Source organism: Myxocyprinus asiaticus, chromosome 48, assembly GCF_019703515.2.
Source record: "Myxocyprinus asiaticus isolate MX2 ecotype Aquarium Trade chromosome 48, UBuf_Myxa_2, whole genome shotgun sequence".
Lineage (NCBI taxonomy): Eukaryota > Metazoa > Chordata > Actinopteri > Cypriniformes > Catostomidae > Myxocyprinus > Myxocyprinus asiaticus.
In genome coordinates this window covers 1106621-1128743 of record NC_059391.1, presented here as the reverse complement: position 1 = coordinate 1128743, position 22123 = coordinate 1106621, and the positions used below count along the sequence as shown (strand labels likewise).

The following is a 22123-nucleotide window of genomic DNA, read 5'->3' as shown; positions in this document are numbered from 1 at the left end:
AAAACACAGAATGCAGGATGACTACGAAAGAAGTCAATCGCTGGAGGAAAAATAAATGTTTTGTATTAAATGGTGCCGTTTTCACACGTTCATGTATGAAAGAGCTCATAGAAAGAACCTCATGTTCTAATCACTTTACATTTCGAGAGGAAATGAGGAAGAGCTTGTTAATGCTGCATTTACAGTGGTGTGAAACTCTCCCTCCACTATAAGCCCCCACTGCCCGTAGTTTCTGTTGGTGACGCCATCAAGTTTTCTTACCGGCATGCGTTCTTCCGCAAATATGGAGGGAGAAACGATCGCAGTAAATTAAAAGTGTAGGCTATATTGTCTTATAAATTGTTGTCAACCCAAAATAGTACAAATATTGCAAAAAATGTTTGCTTATATCACCCACTAGGGGTGTAACGGTTCAAATTTCTCACGGTTCGGTTTGTATCACGGTTTTAGGGTCACGGTTTCTGTATGGTATTTGCAATGTTCAGAATTTTTTCTTTTTTTTTTTTTGCCAAATCCAAAGAAAGAATACTCTATTTGGAAACAAACACTTCAACAGGTTTGCCCTTAAATACAAATCATTGTTTTACAGTAACCATAGTTTAACTATGGAATTTGTGGTAAATTATACCATATATTGTAAACATGACAGTAACCACAAATCAACATGGTTACTGTCATGTTTACAATATATAGTATAATCATGCTTACTATATGGAAACTACAGTATTACTGTTGTAAAACCATGATTTCTGCAAAGAAAACCATGGTGACAGCAGTCATGGTTATTACAATATTACTAAATTTGTAGAACAGCATCTTCCACCTCAGAAATATTGCTAAATTACGACACATGCTCTGTTGCTGATGTAAAACTAATTCATGCGTTCATGACCTCAAGACTAGATTATTGTTATGCATTACTGGGAGGATGTCCAGCAAGTTCAATAAATAAACTTCAATTGGTTCAAAATGCAGCTGCCAGAGTCCTGACTAGAATCAAGAAATATGATCATATTAACCCCATTTTATCGTCGCTACATTGGCTACCTGTTGAATTTCGTATTTTAAAATTCTGTTAACTACATACAAAGCTTTGAATGGTCTAGCTCCTCAGTACTTAAGTGACCTTCTACCACACTATATTCCATCACGTTCATTACGATCGCAAAGTTCTGGCCTGTTAATAGTTCCTAGAATATCAAAACCTACAAAAGGAGGTAGATCCTTTTAGTATTTGGCTCCTAAACTATGTAATAGTCTCCCTAACACTGTTCGAGATGCAGACACACTCACTCAGTTTAAGTCTAGACTAAAGACTCATCTATTTAGCCAGGCATACGCCTAATTTATCCTTCAACTCACAATTAGGCTGCTATAGTTAGGTCTGCCGGAACCTAATATGCTAATATTATTCTATTTGTTTCCATGTCTTCCATGGATCTGGCAGGCTCTGGTAACCTTAGGATATAAATCTCAAAGTTACCAGAGCCTGCCAGATGCAGCTCCGTTCCTGCATGGTGTCGGACTCCACTGCTACGTGTTGCTGAGAGATGACAACAAACTACAGCTGGTGCTAGCCAGACATCACTTCAGTCTTTTGACTTCAGAGGATGAACTGATGCCAACTCCAACTGTAAGATATCGGATACTTCATATGCCATTGCCTGAACCTTGGACTTAGAATAAACCTCACCGAAATGACCTGCCGGTTGAACTGCGATGCACCTCACTGATCTCTGCCTGCATCACCTCGGTCTAATGATGGACTACACTCTTGAAATGGAATACATAGACTATTATTTAATTGCTAACAAAACCCTTCATCAGCCAACTAACAAGGACAACTGCATCTATGTGAACTTCTGCAGTTAATCTTACGGTTCATAAAAAATATTTTTTTATTTTAAAACACTGACCTTAACGTTTTCTTAATTTTAAATCATGACTTGCACTATGCATAAGTAATATTGGCATTATATTCATGATGTTAGCGAGAGGGGAACTGGCCCCCACAGTGAGTCTGGTTTCTCCCAAGGTTATTTTTCTCCATTAACCAACATCTTATGGAGTTTTGTATTCCTTGCCACAGTCGCCTTCAGCTTGCTCAAAGGGGTTCTAAAAAAAAAAAAAAAAAAAAAAAAAATTTGGTCTTTTGTAGGGTTTTTAATGTCAGAGTTAATGGAGAGGAGACAGGAAATGACAGGGGAGAAGAGTGGGAATGGGATCAGAAAATGACCTCACGAGCTGGGACTCGAGCTCGGGTCACCCGTATTGCATCAGCACCACGTCATGAGCGCAGCCCGTTAGGCGGTAATATAGATATTACGGTTTCATTTTTTATTTTCTGTTAATGCATGATTTCCTGTAAAGCTGCTCTGAAACGATGTGTGTTGTGAAAAGCACTATACAAATAAAAATGACTTGACTAAAGTAAAACCATGGTTAATTTTTGTTAGGGTCATATATATATATATATATATATATATATATATATATAAACTAATAAAAAATCTTCTCTAATTACTAAATCAACATTTTAATTTAATACCTGCACTATTACGCTACATGCATCGACATAAAATGCATTTCAAACTCTAATGCACATATATTCGGAAGCTGTACATCACTACAGAAGGAATTTTGCTATTAAAATGGATACGAGGGATGTTGTGACGTGGCTCAAATGCTTTAATCATACGCGGAAATCACACATCATCAACGGAGTAGGGAAACATAACGTTGGCAAAAAAGTGTATTTTTTTTATTGTATAGTCTTTTGTGTATATTATTAAGGTGTATATTGTGTTGTGTAAATGTGTAAACTGTGTTACACAACACAATATATTTTGTGTATACTGTATATTATTTTTATTGTATAGTCTTATTTTATGTATACTGTATATTATTTTTATTGTATAGAGTCTTATTTTGTGTATACTGTATATTATTAAGGTGTATATTGTGTTGTGTAACAATGTGTGTAAACTGTGTTGTGTAAATCAGGTGTTTATTGTAATTGTCATACTGCTATGTTGCTTGGAACTGCACCCAACACTTTCATCCACTGTTGCACTTGTGTATATGGTTGAGTGACAATAAAGGGATTTGATATGAAACACAGGCAGAGCGTATCCATCTACAGATCCATTCAGGTGCATTAGCGGAGGTTGTAACTGTGTGTCTATTTGAAGCTTTATTTTCTTTGCAAAACCTTGTGCTCCAGATGCGTAAATAAACTTGGTGAACTGCAGTGCCAGTGCTTACTGAACCGTGGGTGGCAAACCGTAGGGTTTGAATTTTTACAGAGAACCGTTAAACCACTATCACCCACCACTATCACATGGTTCATAAAGGTATCAATTAATTGAAATCAAGGAATTTCAAGTACTTTTTCTAGCACTTCACATAAGGGAGAGAACTAGGAGCTTTCATATTATTCTGAGTTCCCAACTAGTACTATGAGTGAAAAATAAATGAAAATTCTCTCATCATTTACTCACCATATGCAGTTCCAGATATGTATGACTTTCTTCTGCTGAACACAAACGAAGATTTTTAGTAGAATCTCACAGCTTTATTGACGCTGTTTCTTGTTCGCGCTGGTGTTTGTAGCCTTCTAGCCTGCTTGGCATTACTTATCTTTCAGCATTTAACCTTTAATCTCTCCCATTTTTTCACGCTTTCCGCTTTATACTTTTTTTAACGAGATACAACTACGTGCATTTTACCGTGCACACCGCTTTTCCACTTTTATCGCGACTGAACTGCGTGCTTACTGCACACATTTTTTACACAGATCACTGCATCGATCTCAAACTACTGGTGATCAGGAACAGCCACAACAATTACGTGAGGGATTCTCATCGATCACAAACCACCGCTGATCAAAAATCACAACAACAACAAACAATTGCGGTAAGTCATGGCATCCGCTCATATTATCGCTTCGTGCATTGCATGCCACGTTTACAATAGCTTCATACTACAGCAGCAGGGTTTTTGGGCGATGTCTCAGCAGCATACTCATAGGGCAAAGCGACACCACCTGTTCCTGTTAGGATTTCCAATCGATTCTCTCCACTCAGTGATGCAAACACTGAGAATCATGTTGAAAGTGTCCTTGTTACTGGTGACTATTTTAAGGTACGTGAAAATAGAGACTCCAGCCACTATTGTTAAATGCATTTCGGGTGCCAAAGCATCTGACATCAGATCAAATTTACAAGTAATTTATTGGCTAATTCCAAACGAAGATTTTCTAAATTTGTTATTCATGTCAGCACTAATGATGTCCGGCTTCACCAGTCGTAGATCACTAAAGATAATGTTAAAGAGGTGTGTGAACTTGCAAAAATGATGTCAGACACTGTAATATGCTCTGACCCCCTCCCTGCTCGTCGTGGTGATGAGGTTTATAGTAGATTAGTGTCACTAAAAGGCTGGACGTCTGAGTGGTGTCCGGAGAATAGCACAAGATTAATTGACAATTGGAAGAGTTTTTGGGGAAGACCTGACCTGCTAAAGAGAGATGGACTCCATCCCTCCAGGGAAGGTGTTGCTCTCCTCTCTAATAATATGGCTCATAGTCTTAATAGTGATAGTATTTGACTAACTGGGACCCAAGTCAGGAAGCAGACAAACTGGCTAATCCGAACATCTACTAGCTGCCTTGAGATGTCACACAGGTCACATAAAATACAACACAAAGAGAATGAATCACCTATATATCATCTAGAGACTGTGTCTGTTCCCCGAACTACCAAACACAAAACCCTCATCAAGTCATTTCGAAAAAATCTGATTGATGTCAAACTTGAAAATAACAAACTCTGAAGATAAACATCATATAAAAGGTAAGGCTACTAAACATTAGATTGCTTTCATCCAAATCACTAATTGTAAATGAAATTATTACAGTTTGGATTCACTCTGTTTAACTGAAACCTGGATTAAAACAGATTAATATATTAGTTTAAATGAGTCAACTCCCTCAGGTTATTGTAATAAACGTGAGCCTCATCTGAAAGGTTGCGGAGGAGGTGTTACTACAATTTACAGTGATATTTTCAGTGTTACTCAAAGGTCTGGATATAAGATTAATTCTTTTGAACTGATAATGATAATGTCTCTTGTAAATGACTTTATGAATATCCTTACTGATAAAATCGAAATCATCAGAAAAAAAATTGGAATTACGCATCTGTCTGCCACAGCACCCCAGTAGACTACAATTATTCCCTATGAGCAACTTCAATCCTTCGCTGTTACAGGTTAGGAAGAGCTAAAAATTAATCAAAACCAACAACAAATATGTTAGACCCAATACTGAGGTGTTTCCTGTAATCTCAGAACCTCTTCTTAGTAATATTAACTCCTCATTATCATTAAGGCATGTCCCAAGAAACTTTAAACTGGCAGTTATCAAACTGCTTATCAAGAAACCATAGCTTGATCCAGGAGAATTGGCTAATTATAGACCTATTTCAAAACTCACACTTTTTAAAATACTAGAAAAGGTAGTGTGCTCCCAACTATGTTCATTTTTACAGAGAAATTGTATATATGAAGAATTTCAATCAGGATTTAGGCCCCATCATAGTACAAAGACTTCACCTATCAGTTACAAATGACTTACTCTTATCATCTGATCGTGGCTGCATTTCTCTTCTAGTGCTTTTAGATCTTAATGCTGCCTTCAACACCATAGATCATGACATTCTCTTGGATAGACTTGAGAATTATGTTGGCATTTGTGGACAGGCATTAACTTGGTTTAGGTCCTATCTCTTTGATCGCTACCACTTTGTCTGTGTAAATGAGGAACTGCCAGATCAAATTAAAAAGTATGGAGTGCCACAGGCATCAGTTTAAGGCCTCTGCTCCCCCTGGGAGTCATTATCAGGAACATGGTATTAGTTTTCACCGTTATGCTGACGATACCCAACTTTATATTTCTTCAAAACCAGATTAACAGGGTGTATAAATATTAAAGATTGGATGGCTAGAAATTTCCTACTAAATTCCAATAAAACAGAAGTAATTATTGGAACAAAAACCTAAAAAAATAAGACGCTAAAATATAATCTGACTCTTGATGGATGTATTGTAACGTCAACTTCTACAGCAAAAAATATAGGTGTTATATTTGATAGCAATCTAACCTTTGAAAAACAAATTTCCAATATTTGTAGAACTAAATTCTTCCACCTCAGAAATATTGCTAAGTTACGACATATGCGATCTGTTTCTGATGCTGAAAAACGAATTAATGAGTTAAGGACCTCAAGACTAGATTACTGTAATGCATTTAAGTGGATGTCCTGCAGGTTTAATAAACAAACTTCAGCTGGTTCAAAATGCAGCAGCGAGAGTGCTAGAACCAAGAAATACGATTATATCAGCCCCATTTTATTGGCATTACATTGGCTACCTGTTAAGTTTCGATAAATTAGGCATACGCCTAATTTATCCCTCAATTGATAGTTATGCTGCTTTAGTTAGGTCTGCCAGAACCAAAAACACTTCACTTATTCTTTAAACCTGCTTTAAAATGAATGGCATCTACGCTAATTTTATTCAATTTCTTTCCGTCTAAACCTCGGGATTATATCTCTGGTCCTGCCTGATGTCCGATTCCCACTGTGTCGCTGAGTGATGATGACCAACTGCAGCATGTGCCAGCCAGACTTAAATTCAGTCTACTAAGACAGACTTTACAGAGAATGAATTGATGCAAATGCAAAGACATTACATTTTTCATGAGCCACTGTCTGAATCATGAACTCAGGATGGAGTTACCTGCCATAAAACTAAAAATTAGTTCATACAAAATCATTTTGTTAAACCACTGACCCACAACACTTAGTTTATTCATTTTAACCACTAATTGCTCTAAACATAATTAACTAATATTGGCATTATATTCATTCATTTTCTGTTATAGCATAATTTCATGTACAGCTGCTTTGAAACAACAACTCTTATGAACAGTGCTATACAAATAAATTTGACTTGAATTTTTAGGTCCATTCAATGCAAGTGAACAGGGTCCAAAACTTTGAGGTTCAAAAAACACAAAGGCAGCATAAAAGTAATCCATATGACTTAGTGGTTTAATTCATGTCTTCAGAAGTAATATGATAGGTGTGGGTGAGAAACAGATCAATATTTAAAGTCCTCTTTAAATATTCTGGTTTATCAAATAAAAAGATGTAATGATACCAGTGTATCTGCAGTACTGGTAGTACTGAGCACTGAGGCTTATTTTGAACATGTGCTCTGTTACTCCTTGTACACTGAAATGGACAATTAATCAAATTAAAATCGTGACATGTCCTAGTGTGATTTATTAAACTGCTAAAGGCTGCAATCTTACTGTGGAAGAGCTGCGTACTTTAAATCCGACCGCTCAAACACTAGAAACTCCACAGACATTGAGAATCATTCACGTTGTATGATTTGACAAAGCAGAGCACTTATCCGTTGTGAACCACGCAGCACATGTAAACTATATAAATCATTAAATAACAGCATTTGCACTTTAATCTCAACTCAACTTTATATCGCATTTAAAACAACAGTGTTGACCAAAACGCTTCACAGTAATAGCATTTAAAACATAACATTTCAAAATTTCCACATACACAAACACCAGTAATCTAAATATCTAAAATACAAACACTCCAAAATTGTGTCCTACATTTCATTTGTCAGACTCACAGGCCAGTGTAAAGATATGAGATTTCAGACGTGACTTAAGTCTTCAATGATCACACTGCGCCATGTCGCAAACTGTTTTATCCAGAAAAGTGAATCATCCGGCAAAAAAAAAAAACAAACAAAAAAAAAAACGTTATGATAAAAGCACGATTCAAAATAAAATCTAGATGCCTGAAATTGAAGAAATGTAATAAAAATATATTACAACTGCATAGTAAAATGTAATATTCACTGTAATAATAATAAATCAAAATATCACAAGCAAGACAGCTGTTGAATAAAAGTTTGGCAAAAAAATTCAATGACATGTTGAAAAGTTCTATTTTCAATTGTTAAAAGTTTTAAGAATTTATTGATTAGGCATTATTTTGAAAAAATGTTCTGGAAAGTTCTGGAAAATTATTAAATAATTTAAAATAAATGTGTGTTCAAAAGCACAATATAATATTAGCATATTTTTGCTGTGGTATCAAAATTGGTATTGAGAACCGTGAAATTTCACTGGTATCGGTACAGACTACTGAAATTTTGGTACTGTGACAACACTATGTATATACAGTTGAAGTCATTAAAACTCATTTTTTAACCACTTTAATATTAGCAAACTATATTTTTGCAAGTCATTTCAGACATCTACTTTGTGCATGACACGATTAATTTTTCCAACAATTGTTTACAGACAGATTGTTTCACTTTTAATTGACTATATGACCTCAGAAAAAAAAATTGTGGACCCCCACAGGTCTGGTTCATCCTTGGGAGCAATTTCCAAACACCTGAAGGTACCAGATTCATGTGTACAAACAAGAGTTTGCAATTATAAACACCATGGGACCACGCAGCCATCATACCGCTCAGGAAGGAGACGCATTTCGTCTCATAGAGATGAACGTAGTTTGGTGCAAAAAGTGCAAATCAATCCCAGAACAACAGCAAAGGACCTTGTGAAGATGCTAAAGGAAACAGGTAGACAAGTATCTATATCCACAGTAAAACGAGTCCTATATTGACATAACCTGAAAGGCTGCTCAGCAAGGAAGAAGCCACTGCTCCAAAACCACCATAAAAAAAGCCAGATTACAGTTTGCAAGTGCACATGGAGACAAAGATCTTACTTTTTGGAGAAATGCCCTCTGGTCCGATGAAACAAAATTGAACTGTCTGGCCATAATGACCATCTTTATGTTTGGAGGAAAAAGGGTGAGGCTTGCAGGCCGAAGAACACCATCCCAACCGTGAAGCATGGGGATGTTTTGCTGCAGGAGGGACTGGTGCATTTCTCAAAATAGAGGAAGGAAAATTATGTGGATATACTGAAGCAAAATCTCAAGACATCAACCAGGAAGTTAAAGCTCTGTCGCAAATGGGTCTTCCAAATGGTCAATGACCCCAAGCATACCTCCAAAGTTTTGGCAAAATGGCTTAAGGACAACAAAGTCAAGGTATTGGTGTGGCCATCACAAAGCCCTGACCTCAATCCAATAGAAATTTGTGGGCAGAACTGAAAAAGCGTGTGCGAGCAAGGAGGCACCAATCATGCCACGCTCAATCAATGAGATCACATTTTTTCTCCATTCTGATGGTTGATGTGACTATTAATTGAAGCTCCTGACCCGTATCTGCATGATTTTATGCACTGCAGCCACACGATTAGCTGATTAGATAATCACATGGATGATTGTTGGTGCCAGACGGGCTGGTTTGAGTATTTCTGTAACTGCTGATCTCCTGGGATTTTCATGCACGTCAGTCACTAGAATATACTCTGAATGGTGCCAAAAACAAAAAACATCCAGTGAGCGGCAGTTCTGTGGACAGAAATGCCTTGTTGATGAGAGAGGTCAACAGAGAATGGCCAGACTGGTTTGAACTGACAAAGTCTACGGTAACTCGGATAACCGCTCTGTACAATTGTGGTGAGAAGTTGGTACTGTTTTGGTGGCACGAGGGGGACCTACACAATATTAGGCAGGTGGTTTTAATGTTGTGGCTGATTGATATATATATATATATATATATATATATATATATATATATATATATATACACACACACACATACACACACACACACACACACAGTTGTGCTCAGAAGTTTGCATACCCTAGGAGAATTGGTAATATATGTACCATTTTGAAAGAAAACATAAGTGAGCAGGCAAAACATTTCTTTTATTTCTCATGGGATTCATATTCAACTGTAGGTTATAACAGAATGGCACAATCATAAAACAAAACATGGCAACAAAGAAAAAAAAATGAAATGACCCCTGTTCAAAAGTCTGCATACCCTTAGTTCTTAACACTGTGTATTGCCCCCTTTAGCATCAATGACAGCGTGCAATCTTTTGTAATAGTTGTCTGTGAGGCCCCAAATTCTTGCAGGTGGTATAGCTGCCCATCTGTCTTGGCAAAATGCCTCCAGGTTATGCAAAATCTTTGGTCGTCTTGCATGAACCGCACGTTTGAGATCTCCCCAGAGCGGCTTGATGATATTAAGGTCAGGAGACTGTGATGGCCACTCCAGAACCTTCACCTTTTTCTGCTGTAACCACTGGTGGGTCAACTTGGCCTTGTGCTTAGGGTCATTGTCATGCTGGAAAGTCCAAAAGCGTCCCATGTGCAGCTTTCGTGCAGAAGAATGCAAATTGTCTGCCAGTACTTTCTGATAACATGCTGCATTCATCTTGCCATCAATTTTCAAAAGATGCCCTGTGCCTTTAGAGCTCACACATCCCCAAAACATCTGTGAGCCACCATCATTCTTCACAGTGGGGATGGTATTCTTTTCACTATAGGCCTTGTTGACCCCTCTCCAAACATAGTGCTTATGGTTGTGACCATAAAGCTCTATTTTGGTCTCTTCACTCCAAATTACAGTGTGCCAGAAGCTGTGAGGCATGTCAAGGTGTTGTCGGGCATATTGTAACCGGGCTTTTTTGTGGCATTGGCGCAGTAAAGGCTTCTTTCTGGCAACTCGACCATGCAGCTCATTTTTGTTCAAGTATCATCGTATTGTGCTCCTTGAACCAACCACACCGTCTTTTTCCAGAGCAGCCTGTATTTCTCCTGAGGTTACCTGTGGGTTTTCCCGAACAATTCTTCTGGCAGTTGTGGCTGAAATCTTTCTTGGTCTACCTGACCTTGGCTTGGTATCAAGAGATCCCTGAATTTTCCACTTCTTAATAAGTGACTGAACAGTACTGACTGGCATTTTCAAGGCTTTGGATATCTTTTTATATCCTTTTCCATCTTTATAAAGTTCCATTACCTTGTTACGCAGGTCTTTTGACAGTTCTTTTCTGCTCCCCATGGCTCAGTATCTAGCCTGCTCAGTGCATCCACGTGAGAGCCAACAAACTCATCGACTATTTATACACAGACACTAATTGCAATTTAAAAAGCCACAGGTGTGGGAAATTGACCTTTAATTGCCATTTAAACCTGTGTGCGTCACCTTGTGTGTCTGTAACAAGGCCAAACATTCAAGGGTATGTAAACTTTTGATCAGGGCCATTTGGGTGATTTCTGTTATCATTATGATTTAAAAAGAAGGCAAACAACTATGTGATGATAAATGGCTTCATATGATCACTATCCTTAAATTATTTTTTGCACGATCAGTCATATTTTCAAAATCAATGCCAAAATTTCACAATTTCTGCGAGGGTATGCAAACTTTTGAGCACAACTGTGTGTGTGTGTGTGTGTGTGTGTGTGTGTGTGTGTGTGTGTGTGTGTGTGTGTATATATATATATATATATATATATATATATATATATATATATATATATATATATATATACACACACACACACACACACACACACACACACCACCCAGCCCTAAAGGGGTTATGATCTGAATGTAACACTGGATGTAAACACTGAAAGCATCCTCTCACCTTGTATGCATTAATCAGCCAATCAGGCAGCGGTACTCCATGTGACAGTAGCTTGTTGATGACACAGCGATGATATTGAGCATTTTGTGATGGATGATTCTCCAGATAATAAGCTAAAAGACGCCAGGCTTCATCGGTCGCACTGTGTGGAGATTATAAACGGACTTAATGAAGATATATAACTGAATGTATAGTAGTGGTCAACCGATATGGGTTTTTTAATGGCCGATGCCGATATTCAAAGAGCAAGGTGGCCGATAGGCAGATATAATGCCCATATCTGACAATATAATATAGTAAATAAAATTGTTAATTTTATCAACTTTTATTTATTATTATATTTACTACATTTCACACAAAACATTTAACTTTGTAAAAAAAAAAAAAAAAAAGTTGACCACTAATGTGTAGTAACGATCAAATAAATAGTGTTGTTCAACAAACCTGGACTCTTTGGTAGAGATAATAGTCGGCAGCTGATTGGCTGCGAGCCAGTTCCATGCCTCTGTCTGGTCCAGATCACCTTTATACTGCAGTTTGATGCACCTACAACACATAATCAGCTCCAGAGATCTGAAGAATTTTTTTTATTATGACTATAATAATAATTCACAACATACTTAAAGGTGAGTCCCTCAAAGACAGGTGTGAGGGATAAGTTAAATGTCTGACACAGAGTCACGGCCGTGTCAAAAAGTCCTGTTTGAACCAGCAGAGTCACCATCTCCACTGCAGAAGCTCCTCCTGAAAGAGAAATTACACCATCAGTTAACCTGCAAAAATGCTGTACTATTATGTGCAAGATTAAGACAATGAAAACATTATGTATGGATGTAGTGTGTTTTGGCATATTGGTGAAACACAACATCATGGCAGATAAGCACCACACACAGATCATGTGCATTTGCTCTGCCTTTTCAACCACATAATAGCTTTATTTTCTGTGTCACAAATTAGGACTGGGTGATATGGATACAAAAAATTACATCAGTATTTTTCAGACAATATTCAATACATATCTCAATAATTATGTATTTACACTGAAATGGCTTAAATGTGCAAACAGCCATTGTTGCCAAGTAGATTTAAAATGTTTCATGCATTAAAAACAACGATGCCCTGTTTTCCTAAGCTTTTCACAAAATGAACGCAAAAAAGATATTTAATCATTTATATGCACCCATTTAACAATAGCACACGTGCTAGGGGTGTAAATCACAAGTTTCATCACGATATGATCTTGTATCGATTCTCTTAGCCAGCGATCCGATGTCTGCCGGTATCTCAAAGTCTGCCACGATGCAATTTCGATTCAGGGGTCTAGATCGATATTACAATATTATGTGCCAATTTTACACAATGAATTACATTTATTATCTCACAAATGCAACAAAAACATCATTTGAATATTATATCCACATTGGGACATCCACAAAAATATATAATACAGAAAAATAAATGCTATAAAAAATAGTCACATACAAGTGATCATCAATCGCTTGGTGACAGCTTACTGCCTTGAAGAGATGGCAAATTTTCACTGTAGTGTTTCCCTCATTCCACAACAGTCAGGCAAGTCTTTCAATCCTAAATACTTACATACCAGGAGAGTACATGCAATCGTTGTTTTTTCTTTAATCTTCCACAGTTGTTTTGAAAAATTGTTACAGTTTACTGTGGTAAATGTTAGTAAGGGTGTTGATGTTTAGATGTGACATGTCTTGGTGCAGCAGGGCAGGTGTTTTCTCCTTCCCTCGTCAGTGCTGCTCAGAATATCAGGGTCATTTAGCTGTTTGACATGTTGAATTTCTCAAAGTAGAACTCAAATGTGTCGCATGCGTCACGATATCGGGATAAGCCAGATTTCATGCATGTGAGCCGCTCCGCACTATCCTGTCGAAGCTCTGTTGACTGGCATGCATGGATAGAACAGAGCGCAACTTCAGGCTTCAATCACTCCACGCACATCCGTGTCCCACATGAGAAGCATATTTGGTGCTTACAAAATGAAATTAAAATTATAAGAATGCTGTATCACCTTATGGAAATGTGTACAGAAGTGGCTGGCATGAAAATGTCAAAAAGGAGCATCTTAAAAATATAGACATCGATGTTTATGCGTTGAACCGATGACATAGTATCGTTGGTGCGGCAGTGGTGGCTCAGCGGTTAAGGTTTTGGGTTACTGACCAGAAGGTTGGGGGTTCAAGCCCCAGCACCGCCAAGATGCCACTGTCGGGCCCTTGAGCAAGGCCCTTGACCCTATCTGCTCCAGGGGTGCCGTATCATGGCTGACCCTGCACTCTGACCCCAGCTTAGCTGGGATATGTGAAAAAAAAAAAAAAAAGAATTTCAGTGTATATATGCAAAATGTATAATGTGTGACAGAATAAAGGCTTCTTCTTAAACACCTTTAAAAAATAGCAGATTTACATGCATTCTAAATTGTAAACTCAGACATCTGCTGAATGTCTTTTTGACATGAGCAAACTTGAAACCTGTGCTGCCACTTAAAATCAGCAACTGCAATCTGTCACACACCACATTAGTGTCAAAACAACATTAATTCTTTGAATTTTGTGATAAAAATGTTTTAGTTTGACAGGAGACTATCAAAATAACTCGAATGATTCTATTACTGATTGGTTTCACTTATGAGTGCCATGGTTCACCCTCGGGTTTTGAATGGCCTTGTGCTATTTAATATTTTCAAAAGTAGGCAAAATTGCATGCAATTAAGCAAAAAAAGGAGAAAGTGACTTTTCACTGCTGCCATGGTAAGCACGGCTTTAATTATTTCAACAATGGTTAGACGAGAAGTGTGGCTAAAGCGCTGTTCGGACAGATTAGTTTTCCTGACATATGTCCGTAAAGTAATTCAGACATCTGTAATATTTACCGTCAATTTGCATGCACGGGATAAGCGATGTCTGTAAAAATCACATAGATGGGTGTGTGTACAGCATTTACACACTGCTGTCACAAGTAACTGACCTATTAGAAAATGTTTACTGTGCTGATTATGCAAGACATATAAAACTTGATTATATACTGTATCTGTGATTATTAGAAGTGATTGGAATATCTGTCTAAATATGAACAAGTCTGTAATCTTGTATTTCACTCTCGAAATAAAAAAATGGACAATCCCATCACGATGTAATTTTATGTTCCGAAACACAGGGCTCAACACAATTTCCCGCACTCGCTCAAATCATCATCAAAAACTGCTCGTTTCTCTTTTACATGGATAAATATTTATAATTTAAATGGCTCAAGTGCTGGAAAGTGCAGATTTATGGGCTTTTTATTAATTCGCACTGGATTAATATTACCAGGGGTTATTTTTACAGACCGTTTTATAGTAGGTAATTACGCTGTAATTTTTTTTTTACCAGCATGGGAACGGAAAAAGGAAAATTACTGATGTGACCGATTCGCACAGGATTAAAATGACTGAGAAGCCCTGGTAATTATAACATTACCCCACGTCCCCATATAAAACTAATTCCATCCAGATAGGGCTAAAAGTGGTCAGACCAAGTCCACACATTTCACGACAGAGAGTGGGTACAAAATTTCCGTCTCAAGAAGAGAAGCTTTTTGTGCGAGGGCCTACAGGCACGTCCGCTTCATAAGGACACACCATTAAGAAAAGCCAAGGGTAATCGGATATGCGTGTTTAAGGGGGCCTGAGTAGCTCAGTGGTAAAATACGCTGGCTACCACCCCTGGAGTTCGCTAACTCGCTAGTTCGAATCCCAGGGCGTGCTGAGTGACTCCAGCCAGGTCTCCTAAGCAACCAAATTGGCCTGGTTGCTAGGGAGGGTAGAGTCACATGGAGTAAACTCCTCATGGTCACTATAATGGGGTGCGTGGTGAGTTGAGCGTGGTTGCCGCAGTGGGTGGCATGAAGCCTCCACATGCGCTATGTCTCCGTGGCAACGCGCTCAACAAGCCACATAAGATGTGTGGGTTGACGGTCTCAGACGTGGAGGCAACTGGGATTCGTCCTCCACCACCCGGACTGAGGCGAGTCACTACGCGACCACGAGGACTTAAAAGCACATTGGGAATAGGGAATTCCAAATTGGGAGAAAAAGGAAAAAAATAAAATAAATGGATATTGTTTAGATGTAGGTCAGATGTCCAGATATTGCAAATGTATCTGATTTAAAACCACATTTGGAAGTGGCTCAGATCGGATGTGAAAAAATCCAATCTCATGCAGATTTTTCCATTTACACATGCAACAATATTCGATGTGTGTCAGATGAGAGTAAAAAAATCAGTGTAAACACAGCCAGAGTTTACACTAATGCCCTAATGCCGTCAGCATTGATTTCGATGTAAGCTCCAGGTGAGTGCAAATGTTTTTACTGTTATTTTTTAAATCTTTTTTTTTGTTTGGTTTTTCACTTTTATTAATGCATATTGTGCGATTTGTTCCAAGAAGAGAAGCATAGTTTGTTCAAGTAAATTTTTTTTAACCCATTCTTGGTAATGAAAAACTAAATAAAACTAAATATATGTTTAATATGTGTGTCATACTTGTTATTTTTAACAATCATTTAAAATTTACGAGTAATCGATTACTCGCTTTTTTTGAGTCCTCAACTGCAAAATTACTCGAAAATGCCCATCCCTACTTGTAAGATTTTAATAATTTGACAATCTAAAAATGTAAGTGCTATTGTAACCATAAGTAACTATCGGGCTACTTTTTACAGCTTCCCAGCTCCGATCATCGTCTATCAATGACTATCACAATCGCCGATATCAGATTACATCGTCCTATCACGCAGTGCTTCTGATTTTATTCGGATTAATTGTGCATCCCCGAAGTATTGTGAAATTAGTCTAATGGCACTCTTTAGGAAGTGCTGTGGCCAAATAAAAAGCGCATTAAAATCGCTGGGATATTCACGATATTGCTCAATTTCATGTCACAAGCAAGATCATCATGGTTATATTTGTAAATATTGAATATATAACCCAGCCAGACCTATTACCAACATTTAAATAATCACAGAAGAACTGGGATAAAAGTAAACCCGAACCGTTTGAGTTGGCTGTTTTGATGCGCCAATGTTTTTTTTTTTGGACGTCAAAAAGTGTATTGGTAAACTTGTTAGTCCAATTGAGCCTTCTCCCAGTTCGTCCATCACTCATTTTCACCACTTCCAGGGCAACAAGTTATGTTATTTGTTATGACCAACTCAGAATCCCATGCAGCACTCTAACGTAAACATAGCAGCGCATATACCAGCAATCACATCCACAATCACATAAATCATTACAAATCTATTAAAATCACATGATATGCCTAATGAAATATAAAATCTTTCCTTGAGTGCGTCTGCAGCGAAGTGTAATTGCAGAGTCAGTTCAGTTTGAAAGCACGTGTGGAAATTTGTTGTTGTTGCATTAGATAAAAAGACATCAAAAACCAAGTGTCATCGGCAAACAAATGCTGCTTTTATACCACAGTGTTTTTCATTAAATGCATACCTAATGCTTATACAGCGAGAAGCTGATAAGAGAACAAGGAAAAGACACAACTGCCAAAGACCTCCTCTAGTGGCTGTTCACTCCGAATGCATCCGACTTTTTCAATGCAAGCACACTCTACATATGCAATGTCAATTTAGAAGGAAATTCAACCTTTAAAATGCATCTCGAGACACCCACATTCTGTTTTATTCGTTGCTCTGCGCCTGTTTAAGTCCACAAATTAAAGTCATCATCAGCGCTTGGCACACATCCAATTTAACACATTCATCTTAAATTTAACAAATATTAGAATTCTGAAGTCAGTTTCCCTCAACTTCACACAGGTGTCCTTGCAGGTGTAGTTCATCACATTAACATTGAAGGTGCCGTAAGTGAATTTAGCCTTCTGAAGCTTTCATGTGACTGAGCTGTTTAATTAGCCACGCCCAGTCATTCCAAAACCCCGCCCTCCAAAGATAATTTGAGATCAAACTGAGAAAAAGAGCAGCATTGTTTGTTCCTGTGGCTGTCAAATTCAGCAGTCACAACAGCACCCTCAACTGACAAACATTATGAATCATAGCCTCAAATATCCGCTTCAAATACAACACTATGAGAACGAGCAAAATGATTGACAGGTAAAAGCATCAGCGTCCGCAGTCACGTTGTCACAGAGACCAGTGAGATATCTCAGGACACTTATTTCATTAATATATTTAAAGGATTAGGAGACATTTTTGCATACTTTTCCATGAAGAAAATCACTCACAGCACCTTTAACTAGACATGTCAACTTTCATTTGACAACCAGAAAGTACTTTGTATTCATTTTAAAAATTGAATCTGCTGGGGGGTTTTTTTCTTTCATTTTATACCTTACAAAATGTATTTCAAATAAATGCCACTTTTTGATATTTTGATATCCAACAACATTAACTTGTCCAAATACTGTAAGGTCACTATACACTGATCAGCCACGACACTAAAACCACCTGCCTAATATAGTGTAGGTCCCACTCGTGCCGTCAAAACTACTCTGACCCGTCGAGGCATGGACTCCACAAGACCTCTGAAGGTGTCCTGTGGTATCTGGCACCAAGACGTTAGCAGATCCTTAAAGTTCTGTAAGTTGCGAGGTGGGGCCTCCATGGATTGGACTTGTTGGTCCAGCACATTCCATAGATGCTCAGTTGGATTGAGATCTGGGTAATTTGTAGGCCAAGTCAACACATTGAACTCTTTGTCATGTTCCTCAAACCATTTCTGAACAATTTTTGCAGGGTGCATTATCCTGCTGAAGGAGGCCACTACCATCAGGGAATACCGTTGCCATGAAGGGGTGAACGTGGTCTGCAACAATTTTTAGGTAGGTGGTACATGTCAAAGTAACATCCACATGAATGCCAAGACCCAAGGTTTCCCAGCAGAACACTGCCCAGAGCATCACACTGCCTCCGCCGGACTGCCTTCTTCCCATAGTGCATCCTGCTGCCATCTCTTCCCAAGGTAAACAATGCACGTCCCCAGCCGTCCACATGATCTAAAAGAAAATGTGATTCATCAGACCAGGCCACCTTCTTCCATTGCTCCATGGTCCAGTTCTAACGCTCACGTGCCCATTGTAGGCACTTTCGGTGGTGGACAGGGGTCAACATGGGAACTCTGACTGGTCAGTGGCTACGCAGCCCCATATGCAGCAAGCTGCAACACACTGTGTGTTCCGACACCCAGTCGTCTAGCCATCACAATTTGGCCCTTGTCAAAGTCACTCAGATCCTTACGCTTGCGAATTTTTCCCACTTCCAACACAGAACTGACTGTTCACTTGCTGCATAATATATCCCACCCCTTGACGGGTGCCATTGTAACAAGATAATTGATGTTATTCACTTCACTTGTCAGTTGTTTTAATGTTGTGGCTGATCAGTGTATTCCTTGCATACACTATAAGTGGCTTAGAACAAAGGGTGTCCAAAGTCCAGCCCGCGTACCATTTGCGGCCCTCTGACTGCTCTGATGCAGTCCGTGAGAGATTTTAGAAATAGAACAGAATTAGGCACGCTATGGATAAATAAAATGAAATGAATATTCTGGACACTGGATGTCACTATCACGTACAGCGACACGGCCACTATTCACAGTGCATCGTCTCCACTAGTGCATTTTGTACTGCCTGTCGCCATCAGTTTCATCCATTGGCAGAGTTCAACAGGAGTTTTGAATGCTCCTTATTTCCCAGGATGAAGCGACATGCAGAAAGAATGATGCATTTATTAAAGGACTGGCATCAGGTTAGATACTTTACTCATGTACAGTTGTGCTCAAAAGTTTGCATACCCTGGCAGAAATTGTGAAATTTTGGCATTGATTTTGAAAATATGACAGATCATGCAAAAAAACTATTTTATTTAAGAATAGTGATCATATGAAGCCATTTATTATCACATAGTTGTTTGGCTCCTTTTTAAATCATAATAACAGAAATCACCCAAATGGCCCTGATCAAAATTTGACATACCCTTGAATGTTTGGCCTTGTTACAGACACACAAGGTGACACACACAGGTCTAAAAGGCAATTAAAGGTTAATTTCCCACACCTGTGTCTTTTTAAATTGCAATTAGTGTCTGTGTATAAAGTCAATGAGTTTGTTAGCTCTCACGTGGATGCACTGAGCAGGCTAGATACTGAGCCATGGGGAGCAGAAAAGAACTGTCAAAAGACCTGCGTAACAAGGTAATGGAACTTTATAAAGATGGAAAAGGATATAAAAAGATATCCAAAGCCTTGAAAATGCCAGTCAGTACTGTTCAATCACTTATTAAGAAGTGAAAAATTCGGGGATCTCGTTACCAAGCCAAGGTCAGGTAGACCAAGAAAGATTTCAGCCACAACTGCCAGAAGAATTGTTTGGGATACAAAACAAAACCCACAGGTAACCGCTGATGAGGCTGCTCTGGAAAAAGACGGTGTGGTTGTTTCAAGGAGCACAATACTTGTTGACCCCTCTCCAAACATAGCGCTTATGGTTGTGACCATAAAGCTCTATTTTGGTCTCGTCACTCCAAATTACAGTGTGCCAGAAGCTGTGAGGCATGTCAAAGTGTTGTCGGGCATATTGTAATCAAGCTTTTTTGTGGCATTGGCTTCTTTATGGCAACTCGACCATGCAGCTCATTTTTGTTCAAGTATCGTCGTATTGTGCTCCTGTAACAAGGCCTAACATTCAAGGGTATATAAACTTTTGATCAGGGCCATTTGGGTGATTTCTGTTACCATTATGATTTAAAAAGGAGCCAAACAACTATGTGATAATAAATGGCTTCATATGATCACTATCCTTAAATAAAAGACCGTTTCTTTGCATGATCAGTCATATTTTCAAAATCAATGCCAAAATTTCACAATTTCTGCCAGGGTATGCAAACTTTTGAGCACAACTGTACTTGTTCTTGTTAAAATGTCCCAATACCTTGCATCATACAACTAAGTAGAGAAGCTGTTGTGGAGGTGGCTGTAATGTTTATTGAGCACGCACAGAGATGCGCAAACCGAGCATACTCTTCCAGGACGTCCTCTGTAGCACTGGGAAGTATAATCAATTGATTCATTCTGACATTTCGTTAAAACAAGAACAATTATTCAAGGGCTTCTCAGTGCCATTTGAGTGAGGACACACTGTAGGAGAGAGCGCTTAAAACACTTGCACATCTGTGCCTGATGCACGGATTCAGCTTGCACATGAAGCGCAATAATTTTGATCAAATTAAAATCTTATTTGTAACGCAAGTAACAACAGAACAGAAGCTATAACTGGATGGCTATAAAGAGTAATTCCTTGAAAAATAAAGAGTAATTTGTTGCATCACTTCATAACAGGAAAATGTAATTTGATTCTGATTATTGTGATTTACTTATAGCAGCTCTATGTGCTATGCAGTGCCATTGCATGGATGTCAAAAAAGATAAAAATGTGAATAAGTGAGTGTAATATTTTGTATAAGACGCATCACTGTTCCATTATAAAGTGTTCTTTGTGAGTGAAATACCCTATCCTTTATTTACATGTAGGGCCTACACAAGCATTCCATAGAGCACAAATTATGATTAAAACTTGCATAATATTAAGCATACAATATAAAGATTATGCATATTGGCAATCTAGTAGCTTCTAGCCCTTTTTAAATTATTACAGGGATATAGCCCACGGCACTTTATTGTGTTGAAATGTAAAAAATGACCTGCAATGGCAGCTGAGGGGGGGTCCTGTTGTGCCAAATTCAGACGACTGCGAGCTAGAACATACTCTTTCTCCAAGTCTTTCAACTCCAGAATATCAATCTGTTGATTTACTGTAACCAGAAAAAGGGTAGATGTCAAACACCAATGAGACCTATGTAGTATATATATAAAAAAAAAACTATTAACTCCTAGTAAATTATTAAATATTAATCCAGAGCATGTAACTTTAACCCAACAGGGTAATTCCATTTAAATCCAACCATTGGCTCCTGGTTTTTTTTTTTTATGGTGAAACATGAATGATGAAAGTCAAAATGTCAGTTTTCGGCTATGATTTTGAAGCTACAGGTAAAAAAAAGAAAAGAAAAAAGTGCCAGCATTATTATTATATTTTTTACACAGAGATAGGTAATACTAATCTCTGTCTATTACTAAAATCAGTTGACTTTAGAGCCCCCTAGCTGCATTATATGCCAATGGTCAGTCAAAAACTGGGGGAAAAAAAAAGCATACATTTTTTTGTGTTGTTCTATCAATGTTGGAGAGCCTGTAACTCCAGAAGTTTCTAAATAGTAAAATATATCTTAATACTAGGAGTGTAACGGTGTATCGTGGTTAAAAAAAATGTGACGATACGCATCATGGAGATTGGACTTTTTTATTATAATGTTTTTACAAGCGTCTGAATCCAGGTTTAATGATGTGGTGCTGTATTAATCTACTTTAGATAATGCTGCATATGTATAATAATGCTATGCTATGTCAA

At 38.1% G+C, this 22123-nt stretch overlaps 1 protein-coding gene across 3 annotated transcripts in view; it reads right to left on the bottom strand.

The window, feature by feature from the left end:
• The window catches only part of nup160 (nucleoporin 160), a 96455-nt gene that overhangs the window by 2670 nt on the left and 71662 nt on the right, over positions 1–22123 (bottom strand). For 2 of the 3 annotated variants that reach the window (XM_051692029.1, XM_051692028.1), the window contains exons 29-32: positions 21357–21467; positions 12244–12367; positions 12068–12169; positions 11624–11765 (exon numbers count right to left, since the gene is read on the bottom strand). In XM_051692029.1, coding sequence (XP_051547989.1) covers positions 11624–11765; positions 12068–12169; positions 12244–12367; positions 21357–21467 — 479 coding nt within the window. The other variant, XM_051692030.1, reaches the window with a different exon arrangement.